Here is a 13,844-nt window from a genome sequence, read left to right as displayed (position 1 = left end):
GCAGTTACTAGTTACCAAAGCTAAGGGATTTTCGGTTCAAACTCGGTGTAGAATTTAGTATGTACTTGTATCCATTGCATTTAAAATAAAGTGCATGTATTCTTAGCCCAAAAATATAGATTGCAAAAGCAATTAAAAAGGGAGCAAATGAAACTCGCCTTAGCAGCACATAAGGTCATTCATCAAAAAGTGACCGTAACTCGGAATGCAAGATTAACCGTAGATCTCAACCTAGAGAACATATGTTGGTCAATACATGTCTAATAAACTAGGTTGGGTTATAGTGTATCACAATCCTAATGCTCGAGATCGACATACAAAAGTTATCAAAAGTCATTTCAAAAAGTCAATTTTGACAATTGTTCAACAAAACGAGACGTGCCTTATATAAAGATTCATTTACTTGGCTAGTAGTATTTTATCAATCTCATAAACAGGTTGTTTAAATATTAATTGCAGATTCAAAAGCAATTTCAATTAACGTCAATTATAATTCAGTTGACCATATCTTTTGATTCGTTCATCGAAATTACGAGATTTCTAAATGAAAAGTTATTGATTTTTCGCCAGTTTTTCGAAAACATGTATATCATATACCTTTTACCAGTAATATATGTATTTAATTCGTGATTCATTATAAACTGTTTAACGATGAAATTTAGCATACAAGCATGTATAAATATATACTCGAGCACTAGACATGTATACACTATTAATATATAAAAGATAAAATATGAATGCTCACGTATCAATATTGAGATTCAATATTGCAGGAAAGTACGTAGACGCAACAGAGATGATAAATACTAGGTTTGACTTGCAAACAATACCCATGAACATTACCCATAACCTCCATAACTATAACCCATAATTTCCTTAGTTCTATCCCATTTGAAGCTTGTTTTGAAAGTGACACGCTCATGACCTCGTCGTAATATTTTATGTATAATATTACTAAAAATATTAAGATTAATAATAATAATAATCTTAATAATAATAATAATAATAATAATAATAATAATAATAATAATAATAATAATAATAATAATAATAATAATAATAATAATAAATAAATAAATAAATAAATACTTACGGAGTAATATGTGTAAAAAAACATGCGCAAGAAACCTGGTATTTATAGCCATAATTCCTGATTCTGATGCCCATGTGATCACATGGGTTTTATACCTATTTCTCATGCGATAGCATGGCCGTCAGATCCAACGCACATATTTTTTGTTTTCTTGTTTGTCGACATAATTAAATATAATATATATAATATATATAATTTAAATAATTAATTATATATTATATTAAATTCATGTGCATAGTTGACTTGTAATTTTTGTTCCGATGACTCGTACGTTGTCACTCGACTTATGTCCCGGTTTCGGTTTCTCGAACGCATTTTCGTACGCTTAGAAAACTCGCAATTTACGTTTTGTGACTCGTACTTTTGTCAAAATATAGTCTTAAATTATCAATAAACTATATCATTCAAAGTGTATCTTAAACTTTCGAGTGTTTTGGTCATTTACTTCTATAAATCATTGTCTCGCTATTTGTTAATATATAAATATATAATAACAAATCATTTTATGACCAAGTTAATATATATTTTCAACATTCATAAACACGTTTTAAATATACGTCGTAAGTTATTCATACAATTAATATTCCAACTTATCATATATATTCAAATAAATATTTAAACCAATAAGTTTAATGTACGGTATCAAAAAAATTAATACATTGTTACGTTTTCAAGTTATAGTATATATATATATATATATGTATCTATATACATATAATTATTCGCGAATCGTCGAGAACAACCGAAAGGTATTTGAATATATGAAAATAGTTCAAAAATTTTGAGATTCCGTTTTACAGACTTTGTTTATCGTGTCAAAAATATTACTCATACAAAGATTAAGTTTAAATTTGGTCAGAAATTTCCGGGTCATCACACCATGCAACACCAAATCTCACTTTAAGTGACCACAAATGATCAACTTGCTCATGATGTGCATGAATTCAAAACAGATTGCTAGTCAAGCGACTACTTTCTGTGAAATGATTTCAAAGTCCAAAGCCCCTCCAGAACCGCCACCCTGCCACCTTATAGAACCCTCAAATGTTCTTGCTGATTCTCTCGGGAAAGAAATCGTTGACTTAAAAATTGAACTAAAAGGATATAAGAAACATGTTGCTCTTATTGAAAAGGACAACATCGATTTGCAAGTAAAAGTTTTAATGAATCGTGATTTTGAAAAAGCCGAAAAGAATTTTGGTCCAACATTATCACAAAACTATTCTCAATAAAAGGAATCAAAATCAACGAAAGAGAAATTTGTACCATGGGTACCCACTTATTCTCAACGAGTTTTTCCCCCACATCACCAAGGCTTTCCTTACACTACTGTAGTGAACTCAAGGAAACCTGTCATTCCAGCTGTCACCATCCTAAAAAACCCTATTCATGGCTCTCGTTTAGAGATGATTGTCACTAAAAGGGGTGCTGATCCCAAACCACCACATTCCGCAACCTTAATGAGAAGGCCAAACAACCCTGTTCGTAGAATAATCCAAGAACATGGTGTGTAAGACCACTCGAAAAGAAAAGCCCATAACCACCCTGCACCGCCTATTCTAGACAGGAGGGGTGGTCCAAGCAGTCCTCACGTCCACCAAAATATCGACCACTCTAACTCCTTCCAGAGCAACAGTGGTAGATCATTGAGACACAACCCCGAATCCATCAGACATCCGCAACTACCAAATCTCAACCATGCTGCAAAGCGGATATCTGATGGATTAACCAAGACTCAAAAGCGAAACCGTCGCAAAAGAGCACAAAGGGCTAGACAGTCATTACTTAAAGACATGAATCGTTTTCAAACTGGGTCTAAATTTGATGTTTTAAATTTCACAGGACCTAAACCAAAACAAAGCATTTTGAAAGCGTGGAAACCCAAGACTGAAACAGTCCAAGCATCCTCAAGTCTTGCTTCTCAGTCCGGGTCATTAATTTGTAATAGATGTAAAAGACGTCTGTATTTTGGTCACCAAAACCATGATTCGTGTGTTGTAATGAATGTTCAGACCTTGTTGAATGTTTCATCTATTGAACCTAATGCTCTAAATTCTCTGAATGTATCTGCTTATAAGGAACCCAAGATAACTGGGGTCCCTAAAACTTGTGCTTAACTCTGTTTTGCAGGTTATCCCAGCATGTGTTTGGTATCTGGATTCTGGTTGTTCCAGACACATGACTGGTGATAAATCAATGTTGACAAACTATGTCAACAAGTTCCTAGGTACAGTTCGCTTTGTAAATGATGAAATTGCAACCATCGAAGGGTATGGTGATTATGTGTTCAATGGTGTAACCATCAAACGTGTGTCCTATGTTCGAGGCCTTGGGTGCTGTCTCTTCAGTGTTAGTCAATTCTGTGACAGTGATCTCCGCGTGATCTTTGAAAGGTCCATGTGCTGTGTTCAAACCATGGAGGGAGACAATTTACTCAAAGGAAAATGTGAATCCACTCTTTATTCTCTTGCCATGAAAAACATGTCTTCTGATCTTCAACCACTCTGTCTGGTTTCCAAAGCTTCCTCTGAAACCTCATGGTTGTGGCATCACCAGATGTCACACCTTCACTCTCAGAACCTCAACAAACTTGTTTCCAATAGTCTTGTTGACGGTGTTCCACTCATCTCATTTGATTCCACACACGTTTGCCCTTCCTGTGCTATGGGAAAGATTCATAAATCCTCCCACAAATCAAAAACCGAATTCAACACCACCAGTCCATTACATATGCTACATATGGATCTTTGTGGACCAATGCGTGTTTCTAGTCTAGGTGGTTGAAAATACATTCTGGTGATTGTTGATGACTATTCTCGTTACACCTGGGTCAGATTTCTGAAAAGAAAGTCTGAAACTCCCAAAACAATCATTGAATTCCTAAAAAGAATTCAACTCTCCATCAATAAACTGGTTCGAACCCTCAGAACTGATAACGTCACGGAATTTCAAAACTCGGTTCTTAATTCCTTTCTTGACCAGGCTGGTATTACCCATCAATCCTCTGTCACTCACACTCCACAACAAAATGGCGTAGTTGAAAGATGAAATCGTACTCTTGTTGAAGCCGCAAGAACAATGCTTGTTTATTCCAAATTACCTCCGTCCCTCTGGGCTGACGCTGTTAACACTGCATGCTTCACCCAAAATCGGTCCATCATTAATCATCGGTTCGACAAAACTCCATATGAACTTCTTTTCAATCGTCGACCCAACGTGAAGTACTTTCGCATATTTAGATATGTGTTCTATGTTCTAAACGACGAGGACAACCTTGGAAAGTTTGATGTTCACGGTGATGAAGCAATATTTATTAGCTACTCTCAAGATCGTGTGGCATATCATGTTTATAATCGTCGAACTCGAATAATTAAATAAAACACCAAAGTTAAGTTTGATGAGATGTCTGGAATGGTGCTTGGTCATAACGGCTCTCGCCCTGGACTCAATTCTGATCCTCACTTCCGACATGTTCCACTGGCCACCTCTGATGATCTGGATGTGTTGTTTGAACCCATCATCCCTCCAATGTCATCGAACCCCACGGTACCCTCTGAACCGGCTCCCCCCGAATCAATCATAATCAGTTCCTCTACTCTAGTGGTCATGGGCGAATCACCATCCGACGAAAGTAATTCCTCCAAATTTCTTCTTCTAGATGACCTTGACACTGGAGTCTCTTCCTCAAACAACCCTCCCATTACCAGCTCTCATCCTCCAGCTGTTGAATCGCCTCCTCTCGAATCTAGTGAAGATACTCCTTTAAATGAAACAGATACTAGGTCTTTAGATGCTGCAACTCCCCCCATACTTTCCACTGAACAAATTGCAGATACCATTGTTTCTCTGTGGGAAGAAAATGCCACCTACCCTACTGAAAACACTGAAATTTCTGGATCCTCATCTTCTTCGCATGTCGACACCTCTCTTAATGATGGATCTACTTCACCTCTTCTATATTCCACGAAATGGACTGCGGATCATCCAATTCATCAAATCATTGGTGATCCAGACGCTCCTGTCCGCACTCGCAAGGCTTCAAATAATGAATGCCTCTTCGCTGCCTTTCTGAGCACGATCGAACCTAAAACTGCCTTTGAGGCCCTCCAAGATCCCGACTGGTCTATTGCCATGCAAGAAGAAATTCATCAATTTGATTGGCTTGAAGTATGAGAACTTGTTCCTCGTCCATCTGGAAAAACCATTATTGATACCAAGTGGATCTTCAAAAATAAGAAGGATCCTCACGGCATCATCATTCGTAACAAATCACGTCTTGTAGCCAAAGGATATAGACAACAAGAGGGAATTGACTATGACGAAACATTTGCTCCTGTTTCTCGATTAGAAGCCATCCGTTTATTTCTTTCATATGCTGCTCACAAGCGATTCACTGTTTATCAAATGGACGTAAAAACTGCTTTTCTGAATGGCATTCTTCAAGAAGAGGTCTATGTCAGTCAACCTGAAGGTTTCATTGACTCCAAACGCCCCAACCACGTGTATCTCCTTTCCAAGGCTCTTTATGGTCTAAAACAGGCGCCCAGGGCGTGGTATGAAACCCTGACCATATTTCTTCTCATGAACGGCTTCTCACGTGGAACCATAGACACAACTCTATTCATCTAAAAATAGAAAGAACACATCTTGTTAATTCAAGTCTATGTTAATGACATCATCTTTGGCTCCACTTCCCCCGCTCTCTGCTATGAGTTTTCTGAACTCATGAAGAACAAGTTCGAAATGAGCATGCTCGAAGAACTCCATTTCTTTCTTGGATTAGAAGTTAAACAACTTCCAAAGGGGATTTTTATCGGTCAATCAAAATACATTTCTGATATGTTCAAAAAGTTTAACTTTCCTGAGATGAAAATCAGCCCCACTCCAATGTCAATCAACATATCTTTACATGCTGATCTGGATGGTCAACCTTTCGATCAAACTCTCTATAGGAGCCTCATTGGCTCATTGATGTATCTTCCTGCTAGTAGACCCGACATCATATTTACTGTTTGTCTGTGTGCCCGTTTTCAGGCCAACCCTAGGTATTCTCACTACAAGGCTGTAATGAGAATCTTTAGCTATCTCAAAGGCACGCACAATCTTGGACTCTGGTATCCCTTCGAGACTGGCTTCAAGCTTACAGCATTCACGGATGCTGATCATGGTGGTGACCAAGTAAACCGGAAAAGCACCTCTGATGGTCTCCAATTCCTAGGTCACAAGTTATTCAGCTGGTCATCTCGCAAGCAAAATTGTATCTCTCTTTTCGCTGCTGAATCTGAGTACATTGCGGCTGCAAGCTATTGCTCCCAAGTACTGTGGATGCAGTCCTAACTACTTGACTATGGATTCAGATTCCACAAAATCTCGATCTACTGCGACTCTCAGAGTGCCATTGCTATCTCTAGCAATCCTGTTCACCACTCTCGAACCAAACACATTGACATTCGCTATCACTTTATTAAAGATCATGTTGAAAAAGGGAATGTTGAATTGTATTTTGTATCCTCCAAAAGTCAACTTGCTGACTTACTGACCAAGGCCCTAGATGAACCCACATTTAAAAATTTGGTTTGTAAAATTGGCATGGTTGATTTCTTTTCCATTTAGGAACCTGGCAAGTGCCTAGGGGGAGTGATGCACTTGCCTAGGGGGAGTATTGTGTTTTTCAAAATCTGATGCTTCACATTTTGAGGGGGAGATGAGAACGATGGCTCTCACATACATTACAGTGTGAGACCCGGTGTCAATGTGATTTTCAAAATCTAAACTGAATTTTACACAAACAACAATGTAAAACTCGTTCTTTCTAAACTAATTCTCCTAAATCCTGCAACTGTCTAGGGAGAGTTAACATTAAAATGTCAGCAATGACGGAGGATGTGTCCTGGTGACTGCCTCAAGAGGATGTGTCTAAATGACTGCCTCAAAACCACAGTCAACAAATAACGGAGGATGTGTCCTGGTGACTACCTCAAGAGGATGTGTCTAAATGACTGCCTCAAAACTCACAGTCAACAAATGACGAAGGATGTGTCCTTGTTACTGCCTTAAGAGGATGTGTCTATATGACTGTCTCATGGTTCCTGGTCTCACTAATTGTTAAAACCTGAGAAAATTAAATTTTGAAAAATAATTAAAGTTTAAACACTAACTTGATTATTTCACAGAATTTCTTAAAATTCTTAAAGGTTATCATGCTGTACCAAAACCCCCTTAAAATCCTAATCTGCCTAAAGTTTTCGAGCAAATTCTTATGCTGAAGGTTTTCGAGCAACTGTGCATAAAGTGTAATTTTTCGTACAAAGCATCTGAACTTATTGTTTATCAAGCAAAACTGACTGAAAATTAATTTTTCAGTCATCATATGTCTATATAAGGATGAAAGTTTACTTTTTAACCCATCACTTTCAAATCTCACTTTAAAACTAATTTATTCAAGGCTCACTTGCTCTCTAGGAACACCCTCGTCATCATCACTGTTCACCTTCTTCACACTTAAACTAAATCGGTATTTTTTCTTTAAATTCATGTGTTTGTAGTTAAATTATAGTCTTTATAATCACTTAAATACACAAAAATGCCATGATTTGCATGCTTATTTGATGAATCTCTGTTTTTGTGCGTACATGGGTGTCGAACCCTAGGAACTTGAACTGATCAATTGTACCTTTAAAGCAAATCGGTTATGATAAATTGACTTAGGGTTCTTGTCTGTGATAAATAGAACATGATTACTTCCTCTAATCCATTGTTAGATGCTTGTGTCCTTTCAATTTTGAATAGGGGTCAATTTTAGGGTTCACGACTAAATCTGAGCATATCTGATGTCTTGCCTTAATTCATGCTTTTGATCGAGTTAGGTTTATCATAGATTTCACTCGTTAAAACTCTATTTGGCCTAATTTGTTGATTTTTCTGCTAAGTGATGAATGTGTATTCAAACAGACAGAGTGCTCGAAAACTTCATGTTTTCGAGCGCTCGAAAACCCTTGATGCTCGAAAATGTATTCTGACTGAAAACCTTTACTGTCTGAAAAATGTTCAATGACTGAAAACTTGCTGCTCGAAATATTTTGTCTGAAAAACACGTATGAAAATTGAGTACTGACTGAAAACTCTCTGCTCGAAATGTTTGTCTGAAAAGTGTGCCTAAAAAATGTGTAGTGCCTGAAAACTCCCTGCTCGAAATGCTCTGTCTGAAAACCTGTCTGAAAATGAGTACTAGTGCATGCTTGAAAACCCACTATTGCTTGAAAACCTTCCCTTGCTCGAAAAGTGTTCCTGTTCAAAAGTTTTCTAAGTGTTGGAAATATCTTAAAACTGTCTTTAACAAATTTTTAATTAAAAAAAATTAATTAAAATTAAATGTTTTTGACACAACCTTTTCAAACACACCATATGAACTGTGTTTTAACTAACCATGCTCATGATACAACAGCAATGTCGAACAACGCCTTTTTCGTTGAAGATGTCCCCACCCCATGTGACTACTGGATCCCTATATTGCTAAACCACCCAATGCGCAACGTATTCACTGAGTTCGAGCATGCTTCTGAGCTGCAGCTTCTCTTGATGCGAGACACCATGACTTACCATCCATCTGTTGATGACACCCCTGACTCCTTTTCCTTTCTAGTCACTCAAAACCCTGATCAGAGAGTCTCATTCACTCTAACTGACATGAGAAGATTCTTAGGCATCCCTGCAAGAGTTGAATATGATGCATTCCCTTCCAAAAATGAGATGTTAGCAGCCATACATCAACTTGGATATGATGGAGAGGTTACAAAGATAAGAGCATTCAAAAAACAACGTATGGCACAACGATGGGCAGTACTGTATACATTTGTTAACCGATGTTTCAACCCGATGCAGACTGGATCCGACCACATCACCATTTTCTTATTAAAGATCTTCTATGGAATCGTGTTCCTGCCAACTGCTAATTTTGGCCGAGTTATCTGGGGTCGCATGATAGAAATACACTCAGCACCTCTCCTATCATACATTCAATTTCAGAGATGCTACGCAAACATTCTCTAAGGCATCATTTATGACAGCATCAGAACTCCAGAACCTATCCCTAGAGATCAGGTTGAACCACTTGTGGAGCAGGAATATATCTCATATATTCAAAATAAAATAGGGTCCAAGAATGTTCAAGCTCAACTCATACCTGCTCATTTACTAAATCTCGGACCACGAGACGATCCAAGAATAATGAGCTACTTAAGAGAGATAGCAGCTCCTATGAATCCCCTACCACCCGGGGATCCTGGCCAAGGAGCTGATAGGACACCTGGTGAGGGGTCTAGTAAGCGAGGGTCAAAGAAAAGAAAACTTGAGGGGAAAAGAATTGAGGGTGAAAATAGGCCAAAAAGAAAATCAAAACCAAAACAGGTAACCTCTGAACAACTCCAGAAGGTTCTTCACGATATTTATCGGAGTGATAAGGATGGTAATGAGGGTGGGTTAAAAAATCAAGAGAGGATGTGCGGACCGGGAGTGAGATGGGGCAAAAAGAAAACGTTAGCCCCCCACAAACACTAGGAAGCCACTCAGATGTACAAACATCTGTTTCATATGAGTTAGCGTCGGCGACTTTAGATGAGATTCGACAAAAACAGTTTGCAAATGTGTCTAGTGCTCGTAGGGATTTGGCGCAGTCCTATACCGAACTTTCAGTGTCTATAGCTCAGACTGCCATAACAAGCGTAGAGACATGCAAATCTTCGGAAATTGCCTCTCTAAGATCGCTTGGAAGTCCTGTTCCAACAAGCCTCACTGCTCAGATCTCCAGCTCAACAGTGGTGACAACTGATTTTCGTCAAGAATCTCAGGGTGTTTTCACTAACACCTCTTTGCAGGGATCCATCACATCCTCACCAATTATCTCCATGGCTCTTTCACCACCACGATTAACATCACCACCACCTGATCTCAATGCTTCCCCACCACCGTTATCACCTCCAATCATGACATCATCTCCTATTACCCAGATTGTCACTCATCAACCAAATCTCACGTACATTCAACGGGAAAACGAATTCCACGCTTATCTTCTCTCCGTTAATCTTTCTGAGGGTGACTACATCAGGAAAGCTATCCTTGGTCTTCTCAACTCTCTTCAACTCATCCCGAATTATCCACCAGTACTTGAATCAATACCGTGTCATGTTGATCAACCATCTTCCTCCAGGCGACATGATGACCCCGATTCCGGCGGCCAACATGAGGGGGAGAATATCGGAGGAAGATCCACTGTGCATATCACTCAATCTAGCAGTCAAACATAAACTCCACCTAGCTCTTCCAGGAACGGGAAAGAAATTGTTGATGACTCTGACATGCCTGAAGGAATGGTCGAAGGGATCGATTACACAGTAGAAGAAGATGATGTTGCCCCCGAAGGACATGACGTAATCATAATCAACTCTGATGATGAAGATGATTTTGATGAAGTTATGTTTGTTGATGTCAAAGAAGAAGTTGAAACCGAAATCGAAATGTCTGAAGCAGTGGTTACCTCAGCCGAAACCTCCCTTGCTATGGTGGTGTACACAAATCCTGACATCGAACCCATCACCTCTTAGTCTGAAACAATCATCACATCTGCACCACCGCTTATCATCCCAAAATCTGAAGAAGAAGAAGAGGAAGAATACTTCACAAACTTGAAACCCCAACCTACTACGGTCATTGAGGGACTTTCAGTAAAGAAAATTATGTAAACTTAGAAGCTCCGGACGAGGAAGAGCTGAATGAATTTGACCGGTTTGTCACTCAGGAATACACCGGTGAACCTGCACCAAGGTTTCCCAAACCAACCGCTCCACCACCTCCTGATCAATCCACGTCATCTGATCCTCAACATGGAGAATTCAACAAACACAGATAACTTCCGATCAAACTTGGTGAACCTCAATCTGAAGAAGTATTACAGGGCTGTTAGCTGGAGGAACAAGCTTATAGGATCTTCGTAAGTGAAGATAAACTCAAAAATGTGCCAGTAGCTGAAAGGTTCAAACCAATCGGGTGTTATGATTTTCTCAATGACCAAGTTGATAATGTACCGTTACCAAAGGAGGGTTTATAAGAACTGGGATGAGTTTGAAATGGAAGACCAGAAAGAGAATTCGATTATCGTCATAAACAGTGTGTTCAGCAGATCATTATCTAAGAGAGTGTATACTCCATTTTTTAGAGTAATTGGTTCAAACGACCATGAATACACGTTCTCGGAGTATGATCTGATTGAACTCAATCCAGTTGACGTATTGTTTCTATACAATTGGTTGAGAAACAAAATAAGAAAGACTTGTGTTATCGAAACGGCAATCGAAAGGGTGAGAAGGTTCATAAAAGACAGAATTAAACTAGCTTCTCAATATGATCTGCAGCTAGGTGCCGAATCTATTCGAAAGAAGATTCTGCTTTCCGCACCTAATCAAACCATCGATATTCTGGATTTGTCTCAATTCAAGATATGCTATTGCTTAGACGCCCCTGAAGAAGGCTTCATTTTTCGCAACAAAATCAAAAAGCCCATTTTCATTCGCAAATCCGAGCTGCCCAAATACTCTGATGGAACCCTCAAGCGTGCTCTAAAGTTCTTCGACATTTGCAAACGAACAGAGAACATAGGGAACTATCAAAAGCTGATGACGAACGAGATGGCAAATCACATCAATGAACTTCTTGAATTCAGGCTGTACATGAGGTAATTTGATACTTCGTTAGGGATTAACAGGAAAAAGAACTACTTCACGGGTTCTCAATATGTATCACATTTTGAATACAAGATCACCAGCCAAACAGTTCATCATTCCCAAACACTATAAAAGAAACTACACACCAGGAAGTGATGTGATTAAAGTGATGAAAGCTGAGGAAGAAGCCAAGAGAAAGGCCTCAGAAGGTGCAAGTCAGAGCTGATGATCTGGAGATGATATTTTTTTTTTAAAACCGCACGCCAAGGGGGAGATTGTTGACAATTGTTTATGTAATAGATTAGTGGCGCATGATTTTATCTTTTATATGTAGTGTATTTACTGTTTTACCATGGTAACTATGTAACTTTTGTAGCCAGGGAGGTTGTCATATATAAACAACCTCCCCACAACTATTGTATCTAGTTATCCATTTTGCACTAAATCATCTTATCCTTTCTCTCATGTGTTCTTGATAACTAATACTTCCAACCCACTAATCAACTCACAAACCGTCGATCTAGGCTTCATTAGGGACTAACAGTATATATATACCAAATCCACGTACAAGTTGTATTACAGAAAAGGTTATCTCGAGAACCTATTTATAAAATTTTGACAATGGTTGTTCAAAAACTCAATATTATAAGTTAATAAAACCTTTCTTGCGATTCTTTTATTCATTTACAAACAAATTAAACACATACTCACACTAATATACCTTATGCCCAAATTGCTGAAATATGAAAGTTATTTACAGTAAAATCTATGATATTAAAATTTTTAACAATAAATATGAAAGTAATTTGAATTTACAGTTTAAGTCCTCAAAATATTTATGAACACACAAATGTAACTAATTATACATAACGACTCCCCCGAGTACCATTATTTTACTATAATGGCTAAAAACTTTTCTAAAATTAAACTCGCGGGTTACATTTTTATTCAAAAAATAATTGTGCATAATAATTCTAAAATAATATAACTTTTATTTTACTAATGTTACAGTCCATAACAAATTTTCATTGTTCTAAATATTAAGTAGTATATAATTTATATATTAAAAGATATCAACAGTGAGAAAAAAAAATTGTAGGCATATAACACCACCCAAAATCACTTTTAAAATTTGTCAATGATGAAATTGAAGGTGATTATGAGACGGTTACAATATTGAATGAATTATTAAACATGAAATCACTTTTAAAAATTGTAAATACTACACCACCTTAAACTAAAAAAAAAACTTTTAAAATTCGTCAACACCACGTGCTCTTAAACTCAAAAGAATTTGTAAAATTTTTCAACACCACGGGTTCTTAAATAATTCTTATATGTTTCCTATTTTTTAGTATCGTTATTTACATACCAATATTAACTGCAATTTACATTTTTTGCACGGTATTTTTCACTAACACCATCCAAAATCACTTTTAAAATTTGTCAACACCACGGACTTTTAAACTCAAAAGAACTTATAAAATTCGTCAATACCACAGGCTCTTAAACTCAAAAGAATTTTTAAAATTTGTCAACACCACGAACTCTTAAACTCAAAAGAATTTTTAAAATTTTTCAACACAAAGGGCTCTTAAATAATTCTTATACTTTTCCTATTTTTTAGTATCGCTAATTAAATATCAATATGAACTGTAATTTACATTTTTTGCACGGTTTTTTTACACACTCGTGCAACGCACGGGCTCAAAAACCTAGTATATATATATATATATATATATATATATATATATATATATATATATATATATATATATATATATATATATATATATATATATATATATATATATTAAAGAAATATCACTCATATTTGTTGAAAAAAAAGGATCATTCTTCATTATTATGTTGAATAAGTGTGTTTGGGTGAGGTTTAGGTCATGGGTTCGAGGCACGTTCGACACATCTATTAATCAATCTGCCTGAAATATGGAGCTCCAGATTGACTTCAGGGGGGTTTTCTCGCAGATCCATTCTGGATTTAAACCCAGTCCGCCTGCCCTTCGGGGTGATTT

General features: G+C 37.3%; 1 protein-coding gene across 1 annotated transcript; it reads left to right on the top strand.

The window, feature by feature from the left end:
* The first annotated feature begins 5,836 nt into the window (after nt 1-5,836).
* On the top strand, nt 5,837-6,430 carry LOC139843157 (secreted RxLR effector protein 161-like). The gene has a single exon (XM_071833226.1). The coding sequence runs from the start codon at nt 5,837-5,839 to the stop codon at nt 6,428-6,430; it is 594 nt and encodes a 197-aa protein (XP_071689327.1).
* The last annotated feature ends 7,414 nt before the right edge of the window (nt 6,431-13,844 follow it).

Source organism: Rutidosis leptorrhynchoides, chromosome 4 (assembly GCF_046630445.1).
Source record: "Rutidosis leptorrhynchoides isolate AG116_Rl617_1_P2 chromosome 4, CSIRO_AGI_Rlap_v1, whole genome shotgun sequence".
In the NCBI taxonomy this organism is placed as follows: Eukaryota; Viridiplantae; Streptophyta; class Magnoliopsida; order Asterales; family Asteraceae; genus Rutidosis; species Rutidosis leptorrhynchoides.
This window is presented reverse-complemented; position numbering and strand designations above follow the sequence as displayed.